The sequence below is a fragment of the Peromyscus leucopus genome, chromosome 16_21 (assembly GCF_004664715.2).
Source record: "Peromyscus leucopus breed LL Stock chromosome 16_21, UCI_PerLeu_2.1, whole genome shotgun sequence".
In the NCBI taxonomy this organism is placed as follows: Eukaryota; Metazoa; Chordata; class Mammalia; order Rodentia; family Cricetidae; genus Peromyscus; species Peromyscus leucopus.
This window is the reverse complement of record NC_051084.1, coordinates 38,333,620-38,359,626: the sequence shown is the minus strand read 5'-3', so window position 1 is coordinate 38,359,626 and position 26,007 is coordinate 38,333,620. Positions and strand designations below refer to the sequence as shown.

The window sequence follows — 26,007 nt, the reverse complement described above, 5'->3', positions numbered from 1 at the left end:
GGAACCAATCCACCCCCATCACACACATACATACTGTTTCTCACTCCCACAAGACAGAGCATGGCATTTTCTAATACACAAGACAGCCGTGTTTACTAGAAGTTTCCTTGAGATCACCCACAGGTAGAGGCTATTGGTGAAGGACTTCTGTGGTTTGTATATGCTTTGGACTTGCTCTAAGCCACAGGTTGAATGCAGTGGTCAGGACCTACGGGCGCCTTTCTTGGTTCTTCTTCTATAGGACGCCCCTGGCACTCACTGGGTTGTTCATATTTTCTAAAGTAGGGATGAACCCAGGGGAGAAAACAGAGGAAAGCAAGGTCATCTGGAGATTGGAGTCATCAGACAGCCAGAGTCAGTGGTGATCGATACAGTCAGTTCCACAAAGACAGGGCACACACACACACACACACACACACACACACACACAGTCTGGGAAACATTCCATTTTGAATGCTTATTAAGATCCAGACACTTGGAAATTTGCAGATGTCGAAACAGAGTCGAAGGGCCAAAGAACAAAGCGATTTGTATTTGGTTCTTCTTTAATGGAAAAAACATGTGTTCAGCTGGCTTTGTGAGGGGGGAAAAAATGTGTTCCCAATTTCAAACCATCGCCTTAGTATTGATAAACACGGGCTGGTGGCCAATGGAGGTGTGCCAGTATTTGTTTGTTTGTTGGTTTAGTAAAGAAAGACTCCTGAATGCAGCTACGTCAAGATTAAAACCTACAGAGACTCCGGTCTTCCAGAACAGAGGAAGCAAGTATTTAACATCTATATATCAAAGGCAAGTAGACCTCCACCTCCCACTCTGGAGGAGTTGAAGCTGGCCAAGGAATCCCTCCTACCCGGAGAAATTCCCTTGGCCTTGTTTCACTCTCTTAAAGGATCCCATCACCAGAGTCACTCAAAGAAGCATGCCTTGTGGCTAAAGAAGACACAAGGCATTGCTCCTCTCATCTGTCTCGGGAGAAGTTTGATTATCAAAGGTCCCAATCAAAAACCATGTATCAGTACATCAGAATGGATGATAGGTACTGTCTTGGTTTCATCTCTGTCGCTGTGATTAAAAAAAAAAAAATCTCGGGCCGGGCGGTGGTGGCGCACGCCTTTAATCCCAGCACTCGGGAGGCAGAGCCAGGCGGATCTCTGTGAGTTCGAGGCCAGCCTGGGCTACCGAGTGAGTCCCAGGAAAGGCGCAAAGCTACACAGAGAAACCCTGTCTCGAAAAACCAAAAAAAAAAAAAAAAAAAAAAAAAAAAAAATCTCGACTTCGATGAGAAAGCCATCTATTTGAACTCACAGTTCCTGGTTACAGTCCATCACCACGAGGAAGTCACGGCAATAGAGCTTGAAGTAGCTGGTCACATGACATCCACAGTGAGAGCAGAGACAAATGGACGTACGCACGTTCGCTTACTTGTGCTCAGCTCCATCTCTCCACTCTAACATAGCTCAGGGGCCTCCCTGCCTAGGCGACGGGGCTGCCTGTAGTGGGCTGGCTCTTCCCATTTCAACTAAGACAGCCCTACACAGACGTGCCCACAAGCCCAACCCAGTGGAGACGATGCCTCACGGAGACTCTCTTCTCAGGTGGTTCTGTGCTGTGTCAAGTTGACAATTACAGCTGACCATCACAAGAGGCTCATCAGCTTAGGTACACATAATACCTCCTTCCAATGGGAAAGAGTCAGAACATGGGTGCCGGGGGGAAACGCTATTTCCTTGTTCTCAGCATTCTTTGAGGAGTCTCCCAACCTTTCTCCACGTCCTATAAAATAGAGATTCATTTCTCTAATCATCAGGAGGGCAAGACTAGAACAAATAGGTTAGAGATGCATGGCCTGGCCACACTCCTGGGTGTTTTCTTCAAACTAGCTACATAAAGTTCTGTCCCGAGGCCCTAGTAACCCCCACAGAGAAGCTTGAGTAGGCTCATTGGACAAGTATGTGGGCCCCGTTATGGTTGCTCCAACTCCACCATCGCCAAAGCTTTCGCTTTGATCCCTATCTGAAACCTGGAACTTCTAGACTGGTTAGGGTTCAGGGGTGAATGGGATTATGCTTTGGGGATCGTGCTGGTTAGTTTTGTCAGCTTGTCACTATCTGGAATCAGCTGGGCAGAACTGCTTAATGAAGGATTATCCAGATCAGGTTGGCCTGTGGGCATATCTGTGGGAGATTGTTTTGATTGCATTCCGTGATATGGGAAGACCCAGCTAAAGGTGAATGGCATTGTTCCCTAGGTTTGGGTCCTGGGCTGTATAAAAGAGAAGATAAGCTGAGAGTCACTGTGGGCTCTCTCTCTCTCTCTCTCTCTCTCTCTCTCTCTCTCTCTCTCTCTCTCTCTCTCTCTCTCTCCTTGACTGTGGGGACAATGTAACCAGCTCTCAGGCTCCTGCTGCTGTGACATCCCCCATGATGACTGTAACCTGGAACCATGAACAGAAATCAATCATTTCTCCCCAAAATTGCTTTTGGTTGGGGTATATTATCATAGCAACTGGACAGAAAGCTAAGGCAGGTACTCTCAGTGATAATGCTAGGGTTTCCACAAGAAGCAACTAGAAGGAGGCCCAGATCAGCAGTGTGAAGACACCAAGTGTATACAGCTAAGCTTGAAGCCACCTTGGTGACCCGGGCCAGCCACGGATACACACTTACAGTTTCATCTTTCCCAGCTTCCAGCAGAGCATCCAGGCAGCCAGCCTCTCCCACAGCCATTAGCTCAAAAGTCATTTTCTTGACCCAGCAGATGGCAGCAGCTATGGAGTGTTCAGTCACAACGATAGCACATTCCTGCCATTTCACTGGCTCTTCAGAAACCCTGAAAGGAACCATATGTAGCAGTCACCAGACCACGATTAAAGGTACAAGGGTTAACTAGAGCGAGGGGCTGAGGAGATGGCCACTTAGCAAGATGCCTACTGTGTAAGCATGAGGACCAAAGTTTGGTTCTTCACACCCACATACCAAGGCAGTGCATCACCATACACTGCAATCCCAAAAGTGGGGAGGCGGAGACAGGAGGATCCCTGGGCCTGCTATCTAGCCAATCAGTGAGCTCCAGGTTCCATGGAAGACTGTCTCAACAAGGAAAAAAAAAAAATAAAGTGAAGAGCTGTTGTGGAATATTAGTTGAAGACGTGTTACATTTGTTTATGCTGTGGAATATTTGTTTAATGATGCAAAGATGTGTTGCATTCTTTCATGTTGAATTTGTTTAACTCTGTGAAGCTGTGTTACTGTGCCTGCTTAAAACGCCTGATTGGTCTAATAAAGAGCTGAATGGCCAATAGCTAGGCAGGAGAGGGATAGGCAGAGCCGCCAGGCAGAGAGAATAAATAGAAGGAGAAAGAGAGAAGAGAGGATCAAGAAAAGGAGGATACAAGGGGTCAGCCACTCAGCAACACAGCCAGACAAGGAATAAGAAGGAAAGAAAAGATAAACAGAAACAGAGAAAGGCAAAAGCCAAGAGGCAAAAGATAGATGGGGTAATTTAAGAAAAACTGGCTAGAAATATGCCAAGCTAAAGGCTGGACATTTATAAGAAAGAATGAGCCTCTGTGTATTTATTTGGGAGCTGGGTGGCAGACTCCCAAAAGAACAAAGAGTTTAAAAAAAGTGATTGAAAAGAGACACCTCTACACATCTGCACACACATGCATATGCACAGGATCATGTGCACATCCACACACAGACACTAGGGGAAATTTTCTTTCTTTCTTCTTTTAGTTTTTCGAGACAGGGCTTCTCTGTGTAGCTTTGGAGCCTGTCCTGGAACTCACTCTGTAGCCCAGGCTGGCCTTGAACTCACAGAGATCTGCCTGCCTCTGCCTCCCGAGTGCTGGGATTAAAGGCATGCACCACCACACCCGGCTGAGAAATTATTTTCATAAACAGGCAGGATTATGAAACTATCTTTTATCAATAGCAAATTCAAAACAACTTACAGTATTATGGTTTACAAGCTGGTAGCAACTCATTGTTTTAGAATTTATTTCCAGTGACATTGTTCTCATTGCCCTCACAGAGTCTACCAGCTATGATTTCTGGGTCAAAAATAGTACTGCTTTTAGTTCAGCAGAACATACATTTTAAAATCCCGAGAGCATTTGTTTAAACCATTTATTTAGAGTTTAGAAATGACTGAAGGGCACCCTCCCTCAAAAAGAGCAACGATTTGAATGTATCTGTGTTCATAATGCTGAGTAAGTTGACTTGGCTGTTGCTAATGCCCCATTGCTACAGGGAGAGCTGCCTCATACCTGGGTCCCCTTGGTGGGGCTTCTCTGGGTTGAGAGGTACACATGCTGTGGTAAACAGTCTGAGAAGGTAAAAGCTTTGTGCACATCAAAAACTCAATTCCTTCAATAACGTACCTGTGTCAAAAGGCAAGATCTGGACCAGAACCCCACCCACAAAGGCGTCCTCTATTTAGATAAAAGTGCATTATTCAATAGAGAACTCAATGAGGCACATTGCCCTCCACCCACTTATCCAGATGTTTGTTGTCAAGGAGGTGCAACCACTGGTGTGTGTGGCTGAGAAGTTAGCACTGAGGCCCACATTCCTGTGGCTCCAAGAATCCATAAATAATCAATCATGACAACTCTAAATTAAGTGCAATTCTAGAAAGGCAACCACCTGTTGTTCTGATTAAAGGGGTTTACACTCATAAGAGAGGTCAATGTGTGTCACAAATTCAGTCCGGAAAAGAGAGCAGAAGTTGTGGCCTTTAATCATGTTATCCATTCTAAAATGAGACTCGCACCTTCACTACATACACACATATATACATATCATATGAACGTGTAATTCATATTCTCATCTTTTGACCTGCCAGTGTATTGAAGAAAAGCAGGTTTCTAAATCTCTCTTACCACGAAACCTAAGGTGCCCCGAGAAAAGCAAATAAAAGCTCCCTAAGATTTATTATTCATCATGGGTTTTCTGCTGAAATTGTATATTCTACGGAATTATGATAATCCTCCTCCTTTACATCAGGCTAACTGGGTTGGCTCTGCTGCTTAACTCTGAATATGTGCATGTCGGTATGAAGTTTCACGAAGACAAATGTTTCCACTGGGCACTCACCATATGATGTTGAACTTGGTGATGAGAGCCACCTGCTCCTGGAGGACCATTACCAGAGCATCCTGGCACAGATTAAGCTCCTCCATCAGAATGTCACTGAGATCCAGTACTATGGTGATGCTCTGTTCCAGGATGACACCAAAAATCTGCCGGCTCCCGCTGGTAAGCCAGTCCATCCGCTGCTTATAACTCTCCACAGCTTGTGTTAAACAATCCACAAACGAGTAGATCAGCTCTGACTTCGCTGTCAGCTGAACGAAAATCAGAATGAAAAAAATCAAAAACAGTGAGACGGTGGCAAAATAAGCAGTTAGACCCACAGTCACTGTGACTGGAGCTGTGCACCTAGAAGGAGTCTGTGGTGGCCTTCGAACTCCACAGGACCCAGGAAGGAGATTCCAGCCTCTCAGAAAGATTATGTGATCTCTTTAAACTGTAGTGCTTAAAAAAAAAAAAAAAAATCCAGGTTTTATCTTACTTTATTTTATAATATATATATATATATACCAGAAAACAGCCAGGGCCACTTTTAAAACTGAGTAGAAGGAAGAAATACCAGCCAAGACAGAATTTTTTTTAAAGTCTCACTAAAAAGTTTTCCTGTGTAAAACACTGCAAACATCTCCAATTCCTTGTAAAAACAGCAGCCCAGTTACTCCTTCTAATGGTTGTGACTTTTTGTCACCCTGCCTGCTCTCTCCTCCACCAACCTCGCCTGTACCTGGGTCACCCCATTCGTTATTCACAGCTGCCACTGATACCTTCCGGATGCTCCCAAAGGTGACAGAGACTTGCAGGCAGCATCTTGTATGTACAGTATACATCCTTCAAGCAGACCAGGCAAGGAGACCTGGCACCCGATGCAAGGCCTTTTAGAGAGCAAAGAGGTAGGCAACAGAGAAGGAGAAGGAAAAGCTATGGCCTGTGCTATGAGAAACCAACGTTTAAAAGATCTGGTAAAGTCCTTCCCGTACCCCATCTGCATCTCCACATCTCTCTTGAGCTCGCTCCTCAAGGGCCAGCACCACTGGTGCTGGGGGCGGCTTTGCGCATGCTCAACAAGTGCTTTTCCATTGAGCCACGCCCCCCCCCCCGGCCCCCTGCTACACCTCATTTCCTGTTTTAAGACCTCGTTATGAGACCATGTTGTGGAGCTATTTCCTGCACTGTGGAGGAGGGATCGCACTTGATAACTGAGCTGTAGGGATGCAGCTTGGCTCATCACCCGTGCGTGGTATAGTGGGCTTTTCCCCCATGATGCAGTTACCATTGAGTCCCTTATGCTCCTTTGAGTAACCCCTGTAAATTCCCTGGGTCACTAAGTTAGACTTGGATGGAACCCTTTCTTTGGTCTGTCATCGGTGCCCTATCTGGGGTTCAACACGTTTGTTAGCGCCCCCTAAGAAAAGTCACCGCACAGAAGGATCTCAGGGGATGTCTGTGGACAAAGACATCTCTGTTCCACTGTTCTGCGGGGATTTTAATATGAACCAGTTAAAAATGGATCTAGTGCACCAAACTCAGAAGAGCAATTTAAAAATATTAAATACAATCAGCCCTCCCTATCCACAGGGATAATCAGATTCAACCAACCTAGGGTAGAAAATATTAAAAAAAAAAAAAAAAAAAGTAAACTGCATGGATGCTGACTATGAACAGGCATTTTTATTGTTATTACCCCCTAAACAATATGATGTAAGACGTATTCACACAGCTTTTATATTGTGTTGGGTATTATGAGTCACCTAGAGATAACTTAAGGTATAAAGGAGAATCAAATAGGTTTTAAGCAAACACCATGCTCCGTCATAACTGAATTGAGCATACTGGATTTGGGTATCTGTTGAGGATTGTGATGGATATTAATTGACTACATTTGGAATCGGCTGAAACCCAAGCAGCTTGGCACTCCTGTGAGGGATTTTCTTGATTGGACCATTTAAGATGGAAAGGCCCACCCTAAATCTGGGCTACACCTTCTGGTAGCAGCCCACATGAAAGGACAGGGAAGAGAGAAGCTTTTTCTTTTTGCCTGCTTGTCCTCTCACTCCTGCTGGCAAGTCCATCTATCCTGTAGCTGAGGTATTCCTTTGCTGGTATTAGGGCCCACTTCTTTTTTCTTTCTTTCTTTCTTTCTTTCTTTCTTTCTTTCTTTCTTTTTTTTTCTTTCTTTCTTAAGATTTATTTATTTATTTATTTATTTATTTGTTTGTTTATTTGTTTATTTATTATGTATGCAGCATGCATGACTGCAGGCCAGAAGAGGGCACCAGATCTCATTACAGATGGTTGTGAGCCACCATTCGGTTGCTGGGAATTGAACTCAGGACCTCTGGAAGAGCAGTCAGTGCTCTTAACCTCTGAGCCATCTCTCCAGCCCAGGGCCCACTTCTATAGGATTCCAATGTAGACAAAAGATCAGCAGTTCTTAGGAATCCTTCCAGACTGCTGAGACATCTAGTGGATGATGGACTGACATCTCATGGACTGAACAACTACAAAATTTTGGCCTTTCCATCTGGAGGTGGTCATTGTTGGAGAAGCTGGACCAAAGTCTGTAAACCACTATAATAAGTCCCCTTTTTAAAAAAAAAATATTCTTTCTACTAATCCTATTCCTTTAGACAACCTTGACTAACCCAGGGGTCCTGGAAAGGCCCTCTATGAGTCCCAAGGGATGGCTGTTTTAAACCACAGTCCTGGTGGTACACAGATGTACCTTGACATAGGTAAACATCTACTTCTGGACAGGATGAAGCATGTGTCTCCAACAAGACCATGAGCTCCAGTTGTGGGGTCCCAGTGTCATATGAGTAAACTCTCGGACTGGAGGGCTCCACCTGCCAACCCTGCCCCTAGTCCTCCACTGGGTAACTTCAGAGAATGTCACAGTGTCTTTTCTTTACCCTCTTTTTCAAAGTAAGACAAAGTGATGGTACGTAGTCAAGAGCTGATTATCAAGCAGCTGATCTAGAGCTTCCTGCTCTCCACCTCTTCCAAGCCATGGGCTTCCCTCCCCTGTACTTAACCACACATCATCACTCTACCACTGCCCAAAGAAAACCTGAAGCCAGCATCTCCACAACCCCCGGGATCTTTTGTTGTTGCAGTTATTTTGTTTTTTCAAAACAGCATTTCTCTGTGTAGCCCGGCTGTCCTGAGACTTCCTCTGTAGACCAGGCTGGCCTCGAACTCAGAGATCCACCTGCCTCTGCCTCGTGAGTGTGGGGGTTAAAGGTGTGCATCACCACTACCACCACCACCACCACCCCGGGGATCTTAACGTGACCACAGCTTCTTTTCATGAGACCTGGCCACTGCGGGAACTCTGACTTACGTTATAGAGTCTGCCGTCCTCTGCTGTGTAGAACTGTGGGAACAGGCCATCAGCATACCGGGAAGCCACGAGTCTCCTCAAAGAAGTCACATAATCTGTATTTTTATAAAGACAATCAAGACGCTATATCAGCAGAGCTCCTCGTGTTTATTTTCAAACATTTTTCTCAATAAATTTTGATTCTGTATTCTGTCCCAAGTCATAAAGTCTTTCTGAGAACTATGACAAATGTAAGTGCTTATGACATGCAGAATCCTCAAAATCATGAGTGAATAGAGAGGAAGAATGAGCTCCATTATCTAGTTCTTTGCTCAGGCGTGGATTTAAGCCAAAAGAAAGTCTTTATCACCCAACCCGAGACTACAGTGGGTGCTTGGGATCCCAGTGTAACACTGAGCCTTTCTCAAGATGAGTTTTTAAACACAAAAACCATGTTCTTGGTTGATTTACTTCAGGTAACAAGAACAGTTAGTCGAAGCAGAACTACAGAAGCCACAAAGCAAAGTTAGTTCACTTAGAGACACAAAGTCCAGAGCTATGGAATTTGGTGGATTAGGTCCTTGTTTTCATTTTTGGCAGGTGGTGCTGTCTACATTCTGAGTTTTACAACCTGAATGCCATGTTGTGCTAAGGTCTGGGAGCCTACTAATGTCTGGGATCCTGTTACACTTTTATCTAGAACAATTAGGGCAGAGTTCAAAATCACAACATGAACATTGTGTGTAACGCCTGAAATTTTACTGGACTCAACCTACAAAAAAATTACTAGGCATGGTAACTCATTCTTTTAATCCTAACACTTGGGAGGTAGAAGTAGGAGAATGAGGAATTCAGAGCCAGCTGGATACATATTAGACTGTCTCAATAAACCAAAAATAGGGGCATAGACATGCACACATGTAAGCACACAGGAGCATGTTACACTACACATGCACACCACACTACACACATGCAAATGAAAATTTCAAAATGAAAGGTTGTTTCTTCAATGGCCAGAAATAATGAGTAAATGTAAAACTTCAACTTGGATACGACCTACTGCTCAAGTTTTGATTCATGACTTAGTGAAATGAAGTGAGCAAGTAATTGATCCAGGAGAGCCAAACATGATGTCAGAACCACAAGATTTGCCCGAGGCTTGAAAGAGGTAGGTCAGTAGCTGGATGAAATGCACACTGAGTTCTGCATCAAAGGACTACTGGATTATTTGCTCAGCTGTGCAAATATCTAGGCATATGCTCTACCTAGCACCCTCCTCATGTCAGGAGCAAGGCATACTGGATGGGAATACAATGTTGCCTAAAATGCATGTCTAATCTTTCATGGAATTGCCAGTAGACTACAGAGCCTCTCAGGATGAACTATGATGGTTGGGAGGAAGAAAGGGGGAAGGCTTCTCAGAGACATCCTTATAATAATGATGACTTCACTAAAATTTTGACAATCAATCCCAGAGATTGTGTTCTTGACTTTAGCACTATCTCTGCCCTGAGTCTAGGGAGTCTGCCTCTTCACCACTAGGTTGCAGGAGTGTGCCACTACACTGGCTTTTTATGTGGGTACTGGGGATCCAAACCCAGGGATTTCCAGCTCTGAAGAGGAAGGGAATAATTCTCTTTAGGAAGAAAGAAAGGAGGTGTCTTGATTAGTTTTTTGTCAGCTTGACACAAGCTTGAGTCATCTGAGAGAAGGAACTTCACTTGAGAAAATGTGCCCATCGGATTGGCCTGTAGGCAAGCCTGTGGGGTATTTTTCTTGATTAATATTTAATTTGGAAGAGCCCAGCCCACTGTGGGGAGGGTGCCATCCTTGGGCAGGTGGTCCTAAAGTATATAAGAAAGCAAGCTGAGCAAGCCATGAGGAGTTAAACCAGTAAGCAGCACTCCTCCAGTTCCTGCCTCCAAGTTCCTGTCCATCTTGAGTGCCTGTCTTGGCTTCTATATTAGTTAAATTTTTATTACTGTGATAAAACACAATGACCAAAAAGGAAAGTTTGTTTGGGCTTAGGGTTCCAGGGAACTAGAGTTCATAGTGACAGGGAGGTGTGGCCTGGCAGAAATGGTAACAGGAACAGGTGAGAGCTCACCTCTCAAACTACAATGATGCACTTCCTCCAACAAAGACACACCTCCTAAGCCTCCTCAAATAGCACTACCAACTGGGGACCAAGTATTCAATTGCCAGATATTATGGGGGACATTCTCATCCAAACCACCAACAGTTTCTTCTATGGGAGTCCGTACCTGGGGTGTTATACGATGAATAAACTCTTTCCTCCCAAGTTGCTTTTGGTCATGGTGTTTATCACAGCAATAGAAACCAAACTAAGATGTGTCATGGCCAGTGCAAGGGGGGGTGGGGTGGCTGGAGAACTGGTTCAGGGGATGAGAGCATGTACTGCTTTTCCTGAAGACCTTAGTCTGGTTCCCAGCCTCCGTGTTAGGTGGCTCACAACCACCTGTAACTCCAGTTCCAGGGGGGACCTGTCACCTCTGGCTTCCTAGGGCACTGCACTCATGTACACATACCCCCACACACATACACCTAATTAAAAATAATTTTCAAAGAAATCTTTTAGAAAGAATGGAAAGGAAGCTATGAAAATGCCTCAACGAGTAGAAGTCACCTGCCACCAAGCCCCATGACCTTAGTTCAATCCCCTGGACTCACGTGGTAAAGGAGAAAGATGACCTCTACCCTCCACTCACATGCCATGGCACATGCACACACACACACACACACACACACATGAACAAACAAATGATTTTTTAAAACCCTAAAAAATAAGAAACAAAGGCAGTAAGGTCAAGGATACATTTTTTACAGCCTCCTTAGCCAGGTGGGTCCCCAATCACAAGAGCTGTGATAAGATGTAAAGCCTTAAATCCAACTCTCTCATCGGCCAAGAGTAAAGAACAGATATTTTCATTCTATCAATAACCCCCTCAACAGATCTGCAGACTCTGAAATCTCTAGTTCTGAGATTTCAGCTTCTTACCTCACACTGATTCAGGAACTTCAAGTCATAAACCTCAAGTCTTTCTTTGCCAGAAGCATCTATCCTATCTCAACTCGGAAGAGGGGCGGTTTGTGGAGGCAGGAAGAAGCTAAGTCTGTGCAAGGCGAACTTAGGCGACGGAAACGCATTGTGAGTTCTGCATCCAACAACAACGGTGTGGATCTTATTGGCTAACCCCCACACAATTATAAACCCGAAATCAAATGCAAAGACATCTGTCTAAAGGTGTTAAAGAGCAGTCAGAAACAGACAAAACCTGGACTTCTCTCCATCCCCGAAAGGAAGGCACTGGCTGGTGAGACGGGTCTGTGTTTAGTGGGGGAGAATTTGGAGTTTGGGTTCTGTCAAGTTCGCTTCCAGTTAGAATAAAAACCTGCTTTCCATCTATGGACTAATAAAAGTAATTAGACGGTGGTGTGCCTACACAATGATACTGGATGGCTTATTCTTGTTCATTGAAGACCGTGACTGTGGCATTAGGTTGTTTATTTGAGCTGCTGCTGCTGCTGCTGCTCCTGCTCCTCTGCCCCGTGCATCCCTGACTCCTCCTCCTGCTTCTCTGACTCCGCCCCATCTGACTCCTCCTTTTCCTCTTCCTCTGCCCCCCTCATCTGACTCCCCCTGCCCCGCTGACTCCGCCCCCTGCTCTGCTGACTCCGCCCCCTGCTGCTCCTATGCCTTCTCTTCCCTCTCTTTTTCTGTCTCCTTCTTTTTCAGATGTGTGTGTTTTACCTGCATGTGTATCTGTGCACTACATGTATGCCTGGTGCCCAAATTGGCAGGAAGAGGGAGTTGGACTCCCTGGGACTGGAGTTACAGATGGTGTGAGCCACCATGTGCTCTGGGAATCAAACTCTGGTCCTCTGCAAAACAAGAAGTACTCTGACCTGCCGAGCCACCTCTCCAGCTCCTGTCTGCTTTTAATGTGAGCACTTAAAGCTATAAACCTTAGAGCTCCCTTCACTGCGTCCTTGAGGTGCTGGAAGGCTGTGCTGCTGTCCCCATGACTGTAGAGAGCTTTTAGGAGTCCCTCCTTGATTTCTTCAATGACCCACTAATTGTCCAAAATTATGTTGTTCAAATATTGTGTGCTTGTATAATTTCTTTTTTTTTTTGTTTTTTTGTTTTTGTTTTTGTTTTTCAAGACAGGGTTTCTCTGTGTAGCTTTGTGCCTTTTCCTGGAACTCATTTGGTAATCCAGGCTGGCCTCGAACTCACAGAGATCCACCTGCCTCTGCCTCCCGAGTGCTGGGATTAAAGGCGTGCGCCACCACCGCCCGGCGTGCTTGTATAATTTCTACCATTCTCTTGCTGTTGATTTCTTGTTTCATGTCATTCTGTTCTGATAAGATACAAGATATCATACACACACACAGACACACACACTCAAAAGAAAAACAATGGGCAGGCAAGATAGCTCAGTCTAGTAAAGATACTCACTGCCAAGCCTAACTGAGTTTGATCCCTGAAAGAAGAGAGCCAACTCCAGCAAATTATCCTCTGGCCTCCCCATTCACACTGTGGCACCTGTGCGTGTGCATGCACACACACATACACACACACACACAAAAAAAAATGCATGCACACACAGAGAGAAATATTTTTTTAAAAAAACTATGAACACCCAAAGAACAAATAATCCAATCAACAAATGGCCAAATATCCTAAACAGATGCTTCAAATGAAGTACAATTAACCAATAACTATATGAAAAAAATCTTTAGCCATCAGAGAAATGCAAATCAAAACTAAGCAGACTTTCCATCTCACCTCAATCCAAATGACTATCATGCAGAAAACACCAGCCCAGAGATGCTGGCAGGCTTGCAGAAACAAGGGGATCCGTGTGCTGCTGGTGGGGATGTAAGTCAGTCCAGCCATGATGGGATGGAGGTTCCTCAAAACACTAAGAACAGAATTACTACATAATCCAGGTACCACTGCCAGGCACGTGCCTGAAGGAATTAAGAGTCAGCTGGCAACAGGAAAGCTAGCACACCTTCATTCCCCACAGCCCTGTTCTCAAGAGCTAAAGCTACAGAACCCGCTGTGCCCATTGGTGAGCGAGCCAATGCACAGAGAAGATGCGGTGTGCATCCAGTGGAGTATCATTTAAGCAGAAAGAAGAAAGCAATTGTGCTGATGACGGAACCAGAGGACATCGTGTTACGTGAAATAAGCCAGGCTCAGAAAGATAAGGATCACATTTTCTCTCATATGCAGAGTAATCAAGGACTAGAGAACATTCAAAAGAATGGAGACTATTTGGGAGGTAAAGAGAGGTTATAAGAGGGTTATATGGGTGAAAATACAGTCAAAGAACATTAAATGTATGTATGGAGGTGTCACAAAACCCATTATTTTGCCACTAATAAATTTTTTTCAAGATAGAAAAGAGAAATGAGCCACATTCCCTTGCTGGATCTAAATGTTCTTTTAAAAAAAAAATAGAATAATCAAAATTAAAAACTCAGTGTATGGGCTCAGGAGCAAAACCAAGAATAAATGAACTTGAAGACAGAGCAATAAAAAAAAATCCAGTCTAAACAAAAGATACAAAAATAGGCTGACAGATATGGAAAGGGGCAGGGCCTTCAGTTTGGTCTCCAGCTTGTGAAGTAAGAATGAGGAAGAAACAAGCAGCAATGGCTTTTAAACGGTGGACAACTGGGGTGGGTTCAGTGGTAGGACACTGGCACAGCATGCATTAGCCCCTGGCTTTAACGCAGGAACAAAACCCAACCAAACTAAGGGTAAATTCATTCACAAAAATTACTAAATATATGGACAACGCACTCTCAATGCTCTTGACCTAAACAACACTTACAAATATTCTCAAACAATGTGGAACACTCATTCTTTTGTATGGGGGCGGGGCATTCACCACAGTAGATGGTGAGACACAGATCCAGAGCCTGAAAATTCACAGGTGATATTCTGTGGACTCAATAGCGTTTAGTGTAAAAATCATCCCGAACAAGATATCTTTACAAGTCCTAAGATACCTGGCAAGTAAATAACACACTTCTGAAAAACAAATGTATCCAAGAAAAGAACCACACACAAAGATATTTTTAACTCAATAAATGGTGAGAACACTACTAACAATGGAGAGTTCAAGAACAGTTTGAGTCACAATGCAAATTCCAGGTTAGCCTGGACTATATAGCGAGACATCTCTCAAAGAAGGAGAACAAACAGGGTGAGGCGGTGCACGCTTTTAATCCCAGCACTTGGGAGGCAGAAGCAGGAGGATCTCTGTGGGTTCAAGGTCAACCTGGGCTACAGAGTGAGTTCAAGACAGCCAAGGCTACACAGAGAAACCCTGTCTTGAAAAACCGGAGACCCTGCCTCAAGAAAAATAAAAACTAAATAAAATAGAACATTTCTAAGAAAAAAATAATAATAAAATCCCAGCACTCAGAAGGCAGAGTCAGGTGGATCTCTGTGAGTTTGAAGCCAGCCTGGTCTACAGAGTGAAGTCCAGGATAGTCAGAGCTACATAAAAAAAAACCCTGTCTTCAAAAACAAAAGTGAAAAATAAATAAATAAATAAAATTATTTATAAAGAGAAATGAAAATCATGAATATTAGAAATAAAAGGTGGCATCGATATAGATTCTACAAACAATAAAAGCCCATTAAAGAATATAATCAACAATATTTTAATATATTAGAAAACCATAGGCAAACTCCCAGCCTATAAGTATGTAAATAGCACACAGCCATGCTAGCTCACGAGAGGGAATACACAAGAAGGCAGAGCACTGGAGAGCAAAGTATTGCATTCAGGGGACTCCAGGTCAGCCTGTAGCAACCGCATGACCTAGACTTCAAACAACTACCACAGGACTAGCTGCCAAGAGAGATGGCGAGGAATTCAGATTCAAAACATGGTATTACTGGCTGTTGAATAAATATTTGTTTTGTAGACTAATTCGGAATTGCCTAATAATTGGAATTGTCCTAAGGGTATGCTTTTCATATACCACGTTACAGATGTGTTGAAGAACGTACTTCCCTTGCAGTGGGCTGTCTCTCACACTGACACTCAGTGGTGCTGGTTTCCAGGTCTCACATCTCAGTAATGCCTCAAGTCAATGCAGTATCCAAAAAATACAAATAAAAATACTCTCACGCATGTTCATTACCGAGAGATAAGAACCAGCATGGCAGCTAGAACATTTGGAAACATATTCATCTGGGCTGGTGAGATGGACCAGCACATGACCATGCTTGCTGTCAGCCTGACAACCTGAGTTGGATCCACAGAACCCACGTGGGAAAAGGAGAAAGCTGAGTCCCACAAGTTGTCCTCTGACCTGCACGTATGCACACTCACACCCCCACATGGACACACATGCACAAGAAATAAGTTCATTTTTTAAAACTGAAAAAATGGATGAGCCATTAGACCACTGATGAAGAAATGCACGTTCTTCCCGAGACAGTACACAGCTACTGTCTTAATCAATAAAGCAATTACTTCCATCCACCTGAAAGGGAGTTGTGAATCCCAGACAATAATCAAGACCTCTGCTGGGGCCGTGTGTACATAAAAGTAATTTCTGCCTTTCCATTACAAAGAATTAAATTGGGGCTGAGACAACGGCTCTGTTGGTAAAGTGCTTGCCAAAGAAACGTGAGGACCTGAGCTCAGATCTTCAGCACTGGGCAAGGCATGGGGCAGGGTGGTGCACACCTTTAATCCCAGCACTGGAGGGGTGGAGAGAGCTGGTTCTCCAGAGCCCACTGGCTGCCAGTCCAGCCAACTGCAGGAGTTCGGGTTCAATGAGAGCTCCTGATTCAAACAATAAAGCAGGTAAAGGGACTTGCCACCAAACCTGGGGACCTAAGTCTGATCTCCAGGACCCACGTGATGAAAGGAGAGGACTGACCCCACCACCCAGCTAAATAAATAAAATGTAATGAAAATGGTTTTTGAGACAGGGCCTCATTATGTAGCCCAGGCTGGCCTGGAACTCTCTACATAGACCAGGCTGTCCTTGAACTCACCGATTTGCATGCCTCTGCCTCCCAAGTACAGGGATCAAAGGTCTGGTTTCCAGGTCTTCACGTCTCAGTAATGCCTCAAGTCAATGCGGTATCCAATGGGTATCCACACCCAGCCAAATTATTAATTAATTAGCTAATTAATTAATTAAAATGGAGTCAAGACACGATGTGGAAATCTTATCCCCTCACATACTTACATACATACACATGTAGCACACATATACACACAACTCCCCCAAACACAAAGAATGAAACAAATGGTGTTTGGAAGAGGGCTTGGGGGTTAGAGAACTTGCTGCATAAGAATAAGGTCTTGAGTTTTGATGCCCCCAAGAACCCATGTGAAAAAGCCGGGCATGTCTACACATACCTGTAACCTCAGTTGTTTTAGTTAGGGTTTCTAGTGCTGCAACAAAACACCATGACCAAAAAGCAAGTTGGGAAGGAAAGGGTTTATTTGACTCACACTTTCACATTGTTGTTCATCACTGAAGGAAGCCGGGACAGGAACTCAAACAGGGCAGGAATCTGGAGGCAGGAGCTGATGCAAAGGCCATGGAGAGGTGCTGCTTACTGGCCTGCTCACATGGCTTGCTCAGCCTGCTTTCTTATAGGACCCAGGACCACCAGCCCAGGGATGGTATCACCCACAAGTGGCAAGGCCCTCCCTCCATCAATCACCAGTTAAGAAAATGCCTTACAGCCAACTCTTATGGAGGCATTTTCTCAATTGAGGTTCCCTCCTTTCAGATAACTCTAGTTTGTGTCAAGTTGACATACGACTAGCCAGCGCACCAGTGCTGAGGGTGGGAAAGAGGAGACCAAAATTTTGACAGAAGTTGATGGTAAAAAGCTGTGAGCTCCAGGTTTAGTGAGAGACTCTGTCTTGAGGAAATAAGGCATATAGAAATAGAGGGCAACACCTGACGTACTTCTCTGGCCTACACACACGTGCACATCCACACACATGTGCATACACACATATACATACACACAAATGAAGTAAAGCAGCACTAATATTGAATCTGTGTAGTTATAGTTGTATTTCTATATGATGTGTATATATTGGGGTGGACCATGTACAAGTATTTTCCCCTGACAGAGATGAGGAATCCAAACAAGTGCAGAGGCCTGTGATTTCTCAGGAGCTGAGGTAGGCTCCCTGAAGGCCATCTGTGAGTACTGTACCTTCACACTGTGGGAATCCAATCTGTGCCAAGATCTGCTTCAAGGTCAGCTTCTTGCTCTTAAGCCCATGCAGCTGAAGCCATTGCTCAGACGAGATGAGACTCTGCTCTGCCATGCCTGTCTTGGTGTTGTTCTGTCTCTCCAGCCTCTGCGGCTATTCCTCCGGGACGACAGAGGAAGATGATCCTAATTCCTCCATCTCTAAGTCAAGACCCGAGTCACAAGGGACCTCCTGCAAGGAAAATTGTCAAGCTCAGGGCTTCTGAAAACATGGCGGGGTAGGGATCTAACATCGACATCACCATTGACTTACTGTAAAACAGTAAATATTTACTATAAAATAGTGAAACATAGTATAGTGATGAAGTGGGATTTTATTTACCCATTGAAATGACAGTATTGATGCATACTACCAGGTGGTATCCATACATTATATGTGTACATAAATGTGTGCTGTGAAGCATCTAGAAAGATAAACATCAATGGGTCTGCAGTAGAAGGATGTGCAGTCTTTGTCTTTCCCATGGTGTTTCAGTTTTTGCATTATTTGAACATTTCTAAAATGGGATTTATTTTTATAATTAGAAAAATACAGGACTCTTCCATTTTGGAAAATAAACACAGTCCCTGGAAGCCATATTATACACCTGCATACTGATTATATTCACACAGAATATTTTGAACCCAAGGATACAGAAGAGAAAGAAAAAACAAAAAACCCCGAGGTGGACCAGCTAACTGGAGGTGATGGCAGTTCAACTCCACCGGAACACACAGCTCTACATCCCGAACGCTTTGTTTTCTGGGGCTTCGCTCTAACATTGGACTTCATCATTCTGGCTAGTGGAACCAGCTGTTCTGGGATCAACTGGACTCAAAGCAATATGCAGCATATTAAACTCATCTCAACTGACCTAAATATAACTAGTGTCCTCAAGAGGAAGAGACCGCCCAAACTGTAATACAGTCTTTTTTTTTTTTTTTTTTTTTTGGTTTTTCGAGACAGGGTTTCTCTGTCTTTGCTTTGCGCCTTTCCTGGAACTCACTTGGTAGCCCAGGCTGGCCTCGAACTCACAGAGATCTGCCTGCCTCTGCCTCCCGAGTGCTGGGATTAAAGGCATGCGCCACCACCGCCTGGCTTAATACAGTCTTAACCTGCACAGCTGGGCAGGGCCTGAGACAGGGAGCAAGTGTAACCTTGTAAGACCAGAGTCCGCCAATTGATATCAATAACTGGGTGCAACTAGAAGGCTCTAATTACCGTACATCCAGTGTTCGGTGTTTAAAAATTGTTTTCCCGGCCGGGCGGTGGTGGCGCACGCCTTTAATCCCAGCACTCGGGAGGCAGAGGCAGGCGGATCTCTGTGAGTTCGAGGCCAGCCTGGGCTACCAAGTGAGTTCCAGGAAAGGCGCAAAGCTACATAGAGAAACCCTGTCTCGAAAAACCAAAAAAAAAAAGAAAAAAGAAAAAAAAATGCATAAAAATTGTTTTCCCAAGACTGTGAAGCCTTCTCAATAACAAATAGACTCCCCTCTCCAATTTCCAAACCTCGATTTCTAGGGACTGGAGAGGTGGCCCCAGTTAAGTGATTGTTACATCATGAGGATAGGAGTGCAGATCCTAACCCTCTTGTGACCAGCCAAGAGTGTCGCCCACACATCCTCACACATACTCACAGACACACACGCACACATATGCGTACACGTGAAAATAAATCTTTTTAAAAATATATAAATAAAAAAATGAAACTCATTTTCTTCAAAACCTTAGTGTTATGACATGGAAATTTAGTCAAGCACAAAAATCAGGTGGCCCCAAGCCAGCGACGATTTAAGAAGTTAGAAGTTAGAAGCGTGAATAGCACACACTTAATGCTTTGACGTGTACAGTACAGCATACATTCTTATAACAATTCGTATTCTTATTACGAGCGGGATGGCTCAGTGGTTAAGGAAATGTTCTGTTCAGAGGACTCACTCAAACTGGATAGCTCTAGATGGCTCTAAGGGATCTGACGCCCTCTTCCAGCCTCCAAGAGTACTGCATTCATGTGCATGGACCCACACTCTGATACATCTGGATACGTGTAATATTTAATTTAAAGAAAATCAATCCGAAACAGCCTTATGAGATAGATAGGACTCATGTTAGGGATGCAGAAACCAAGACAGGGAGGGTAAACAGACTGGCTCACCATCTCACAGCCAGTGAGAGAACTGCCTGAGAGTCTGGCCTGGACCCTTCAACTTAAGAGTCCCTGTTCTAGGACTTCTATTATGGTAGGAACAAACACCCGCAGCAGCAGCTTCCTTTTGTCCCTTTCTTTAGCACTTCCTCACAGATCACTCTTGAACACCGCGGTGAAGCGGTGTTAACACCCTGCTTGCGCCCGAGGAATCAGAAGCCTTGAGAATTTAAGGAGCTTTTTCACAGGTTCTGTCATAGCCAGTGAGCAACAGGATCGGGATTCAAAGCCATTCCTTAGCCACTTTGTTACCATTCGAGCGAAGTGCTCTCTAGTGTGGCTTCCGAGGCCTCAGGCAGAGAGCACTAACCTTGATTCTCATGCCGCGGGCTCAGCTCCCAAGCTGTGAGTGATAATGATTCCGTGTTTCTGTGAATTTGTGCTATCCATAGAGGGTCACTTCCAACGGTCTACAAATCCACATGGGTGGGGAGACTCTTACCTTGTGGGGACAAGGTTACAAGACTCATTTCAGTGGATACATGGCAAGATGACTTGAAGAGCATCATGATCCGGGGGAAACATTAGAATCAAAACTCAGCGAGAGCCAGCAGTGGTGCTCCATGCCTGTAATGCCAGCACTCGGGAGACTGGGGCAGGAGGGGTGAGATTTGGTTGCCAGCTGAGGTGCATAATGAGACCGTGTCTCGATAACAAAACAAAAATCAAACAAATTCCTAGCAAACTTCAGCATAAGCCTGTCCTGTTACTATAGCAACTGACTTCGCCCCTCTAGAATAACGCACCTGCATGACACAGTAATCCGAGGCTGCTGTGCCCAAGTTTGTATTGTGTGTGTAGAAGCACTTAATCTTTGGGAAAGAGCTAATTTTTAAAAAGGCATTTTTCTAGTAACTGTCTTTGTTTCATGATACACTTTTACTACAAGCACTTTTTCTGTGTGTGTACATGTGTGAGCATAGTGTATGGTGTGTGTGGGGGGGGGTGTGATGGTGTGTGTGCATATAAAACCAGAAGCCAGAGTTGGTATCTTCACAACTCACTCTCCACCTTACGGTTGAGACAGGGTCTCTCCCTGGGCCTGGAGTTCACCCATTGGCTAGACTGGCTAGCCGTGGAATTCCAGGAATCCTCCTGTCTCTGCCTCCCAAGGCTGGAATTGCAGGTGGTGTCCCTGCACCTGGCTTTTTACAAGGGCGCTAAGGATCCAAACTCCAGCAGCAAGTACTGTTCTAACTGAGCCAACTCCCCACCCCCTCCAGGGATTTCTCTAATCCCTAATATCCAATCATCCTGGGCTGTGACATCTAGAATAAATCAGAGAGCATGGAGACAAGCGCAGACCAATATGCTTGAACCTGTTTTTGAAGATCTGTCCACTGAGACAACTTGCCTTAGGTTTTAAAGGGAGTGCTTTTATACAAACCACCCTAATTAGGTTTTCTCACAGACATTTACAACCTTAAAGACTGGTACAAAGAGGCACGCCTTTGGTTTTTTAAGCCAAAGGGAAACATTCTTTAATTTGCTTGAATTTTCATTCAATTAAAAAGAACATGTGCTTGGATCCTTTACAAAGCAACTGAATCCTCCAACTTGGTTACAGCACATGTCCCAGCCCCTTTGGGGGCTCAGACGACTGTACATAAAGTTAATTTTTTAGAAGATGTGGCTGGCTCTGTCAGAGCTGAGGAGCTGTGTGAGTCACTGGGACTCAGCTCGTCACCCTGGGGTTTTATACCCTGAGAAGGTTTATACACCTGAAGAGAAAGGATCTGGCAAGTGAACCGGAGCCAGAGAAGATGAGGAGAGAAAGTATCTCCCAACAGAGGGGATGAAGGGCTGTCTGTCAGACCAAGGAAGCCCTCAGGGGCATGGGCCTAACCAGTGTCCTCCACACATAGCCCACCTGCTTTCCTCTCCAGGCTGACAGCCATTGTCCAGTGTGAAGTCTTAACCTCCAGCCCCTGTGTCAAGAGCTTCTTCTTCCTTCACTAAAGCTCTAAGAGCGCTCTGAGCAAACCTCAAAAGCCTACCTACCTTTGGAAAAAAAAATGTATTTATGTGTCTGTCTGTTTGCCACATGTGTGCAGGTGCCCTTGGAAATCCTGGAGCCAAAAATTACAGACTGAGAACCAAAACTGTGTTCTCTGGAAGAATAGCGACTCTTTAAAACCACTGAGCTGTCTCTCCAGCCCCCAAAGTCTAGTTTTTACTTTGAGGCTTCAGACCTGTGGCCTCAGACACAGGTCTGTCCTCTCTAGACTAAAATGAAGTTTGATGACTACAGGGATAGACTATATATGAATGTTGTCAGTACATTATTGTGTAATATGCACAACATATAGTATTGAGATGAGTTAAATCTACCACTCACAGCAACTGAGAAAATCCTGATTGTCTTCAAGCAAGGCAAAGATCAGGTTCTAGGAAAGTTATGATCAGGAAATAGCTATCCTTTTAAACACAGACACACTGTTTTCTGGGTGTGACTATGCTATTTGTTTAGTGTGATTACTCAGGAGTTTCCTCTGAGGCAGGGAAGCTCAGAAGTCAATATTATCACTGATGGGCACTGCTCTACAGTGTGAGATAATTTGTTACTAGTGGTAGGGTTTTTGTTGGTTTGGTTTTTGATGTTTTGAGACAGAGTCTGACTATGGAGCTCAGGCCAGCCTTAAACTTGTAGCATCCCCCTGCCCTAGCCTCCTGAGTGCTGGGATTACAAGTATATACTACCACCTCTGGCTGTCCTCAGTTTTTAAAATTAGAATTGTCTAACAAGCCATAGAGTTCAAGGATTTCCTGAGTATAGGAAGGAAGTAAAGCCTGAGCTGAAGCCATGGTCAGGCAAAGCTCCTGGGAAAACAGAAAGATTAAAATGGTCAAAACCTGTAATCTCAACACTTGAGAGACTGAAGCAGGAGGACTGTGAGCTTGAAGCCAGCCTAGGGCTACACACACACACACACACACACACACACACACACACAGAAGAGGGGGGGGGTGCACAAATACAAAAGCCTCAACCAAAAGAAGTAAGAGCCCTTCTGTGTCTGCTGCTGGTCTGCCCATAGTGAGAAGCCAAGAGACATCCCATCGCTGTCCATGCCCTTGGCCAGAGTCTAACTTAGACTCCATTAATTCAGGTTAGACCCTTGGTAAACTTCATAATCAACACCTCCAAACTTCCTTTATCTTTACTAGTTTCTAAAAAAGAAAATCTGGGCTGGGGTGGGTGTGGGGTGTGGGGTGTGTTGTGGGCGCTCTGAACTCTGATTCTTCTGGGAAGAAAGGAAGCCGAGATGATGTTCCATGTTGTAGCCTGTTACAATTCTTAACAACCCCTCACCCCATCTTTCTGACCTTAAAAGGCAAAGCTAGGCTCAGGTCATCACCTCGGAAAAACGTGGGCAGAGTTAAGGAGATCGAAATGGTCTGTCTCGTTGCTGAGAAAACAGGACTGAGAACTGAATATCTAAGAGTCTGAGTGCTTCTGTGGTGCAGGTCGTCGATGAGAAGAAGTAGGGAGCTCCTAAGAAGATGGAAGGAATGACTACACGAAGTTGAATGTCCATATTAAAAAGAGAAAGTGATGTGTGGGTGAACATCCCAGAAGAATTGAAATAGAGGCAATCAAAGGCTTTCGCCAGACTGAAAGTTGCAAACAGCTTCCGCTCAAGAAAATTTGCTTTGGATTTGGGTTCTTAGTTTCTATCATTGCTTCTTAGAAATAAGTTTCTAATATACTGATTAGTGTGCTACACCCTCTGATTACTGTTAGCTTGTGGATAGACATGCCTTAAGGAGCTTGTTGTCCATCAAATGGCTGAGATTCTTCAGGGAGTGAGGACGGCGAAAGCCCTCTGTGTAAGAAGGGCTCATACCTGACTGCGACCCTGACTCTGAAACCTAGTTATCCTGGCCGCTGCTCTTTCTCAGCAGAAGCGAGACCAGCTTGGAAACTGCACACTTGTTTTTCCCTACACAACCGGTTGGAAACCTGGAAGGCTCTGACCTGGAAGAAAGATGTCCCACACTTACTAGGTAATCTGTCAGCCGCAAAGTCAGGCGGCTCGAGTTCAGCAGAGTCCCTCCCAACCTCCAGGGACTCGCTGACCCGAGCAGGTAGGCGCGACCAGCATCCCCACTGCTGGACAAGGCTGTGACTCCCGCTGGCGCTGGCGAAGGGTCCCTGGTCCCGGGGAGCAGGGTTGCAGGAGTCCAGTCTCTGTTGACGACCGCATCGTCGCGGTTGCTAGGACACCACCTATCACAGCGTGGCTCGGGATCTGGCTCCGCCCACCACTGCGCCCGGCAGAAGAAGTAAAGAGGAGCTGGAGCCAGTGGGATACTGGTGTTGTGGAACCAACAGGGACGATCAGGGGCCGCCACAACATCGACCGGGCTTAAGGCTCGTCCTCTATGCCTGACCGTGGGAAAGTTGACAGTAGCGAATATTAAGAATTACGTTAACCAACAAATACAAAGATGGGCAGAAGTACAGGCAGGTCAAAGCTAAGGGAAAAAGACAGGCAGAAGAAGCAGGAGACGCTGCCGGCTGAAGGAAGTCTATTCTCTTATGTTATTTCAGGAAGATCAGCCCAGCTTGCGTCTTTTGTGTTGATTCCCTCCTCGGTGTTATAGAGAGATCTCTTCTTCGTTACATGGTTGAGGGAAAGAAACGTGGAGTTGAAGCAGTTCATTACAGGTGCTCAGCTTATGGGGTGCCGGTTGAGCAGAGACAGAAGGGGCCGTCAGATGAGCGTTCACAGTTTTACCAGATTGCAACTCTTGATGCAAGGGCTACCATGATTTAAAAAAAAAAAAAAAAAAAAAAAAAGATTGTAAATGAAAACTCCTGAAAAGAGGCTGTGTCTGCTGATGGACCGATTAGATTTTCAGTTCTGCAGAGAGGTTGGAATGTTGCAGGTCTAGAGGTTAGTTACCTTATCTCGGGCTAGTTCTAGCCCTCAGGGACAGCCATTCCTTGCCACGTGTGTTGGAACTAACATCTTGAGACTAACAGATAGAAATCTTTTAGAATCTATTATCCTAGCAGACAACCAGACTCCTCCAGTCCAAAGCTAAGAATGTCATCACAGAGCATCTCAAGCCTGGAGGGAAGGCTTGGCTGCTCCTGCCTCTCTGGTGTACCCTCCAGTGTATTTTAAACTTGCCTTGATTTATGATGCTCTTTGTCCTGTAAAACTATAAAAGCTTCATGAAACTGCTTCCACGCTGGAACACGAATTTGAAGGTGAACTAAATCTGTGTTCCCAAGCCATAGTCACTCAAATGGCTCTGGAATAAACTCTCTCATTCCCTTTGAGATGAGCGCTGCGGTGTTTGATATCTACGAGCAATATTCCTATAGGGATTGTCTTCTCCACTCTACTTCTTTGGTTTTCGCCTTACAAGCCCACAAATGGCTCAGAATGAAAATCTATAATTCTTCAAACACTCGCACAGACAATTGTGCTTATGAAAATCTGTTAATAAAAGATTTCACAAGTAAGTATTGCCTTAGTGTTCGGATATTAAATTATGTTTTAGATTTTAAAACCGAAGAGCTGGCCAGATCATTTGTTGAGTTTTTACAAGCATACTGTTAATCCTACCGGTCCACAATCAGACCACTACCACAATTTACAGTCAATTTTGAAGCAAGTGTTCATTAAATACTGACCAGTTGGATGGACTCTAACTAGGTCCATCTCTGGGTTCCTAGAAAATGGCCATGAGTCACGTTTTGCAGAAGCTTAAAAAGGCAACCCTACAAGGTCACCGTATTTCTCTTCAGGTCCAATGGGCAAGGGAATATCCTGATGCATTTCCTGCCCACATACCTCCCACCCACTTGTGTTCAAGCACATCTGGTGTACTTGTGTCAAACAAACTCATTTAGGGGAGTGAAACCATGTGCTTTTTATCACCCATAAACAATAGCATTTCAGTAAGTATCTGTCCTTGGGCCAGGGGCTTGCAGGTTAGAGGTATTTTTGTTTAATGGCTCTCTTAAGCACAGTAATTAAAACTTAAAACACAACTTTGGCTCTTGCACAAAACACATGTTTGATTATTTATTTGTGTGTGTGTGTGTGTGTGTGTGTGTGTATACATGTGTGTGGTAGTGGATGC

At 44.6% G+C, this 26,007-nt stretch overlaps 1 protein-coding gene across 1 annotated transcript in view; it reads right to left on the bottom strand.

Moving 5' to 3' along the window:
* Vwa3b (von Willebrand factor A domain containing 3B) overlaps positions 1–24,094 on the bottom strand; it is a 188,014-nt gene extending 163,920 nt beyond the window's left edge. The window contains exons 1-5 of the mRNA XM_037199794.1: positions 23,911–24,094; positions 17,660–17,891; positions 8,437–8,531; positions 5,100–5,350; positions 2,667–2,829 (exon numbers count right to left, since the gene is read on the bottom strand). Coding sequence (XP_037055689.1) covers positions 2,667–2,829; positions 5,100–5,350; positions 8,437–8,531; positions 17,660–17,774 — 624 coding nt within the window. The 5' untranslated portion in view covers positions 17,775–17,891; positions 23,911–24,094. The remainder of the gene's footprint in view (positions 1–2,666; positions 2,830–5,099; positions 5,351–8,436; positions 8,532–17,659; positions 17,892–23,910) is intronic.
* Between the last annotated feature and the right edge of the window lie 1,913 nt (positions 24,095–26,007).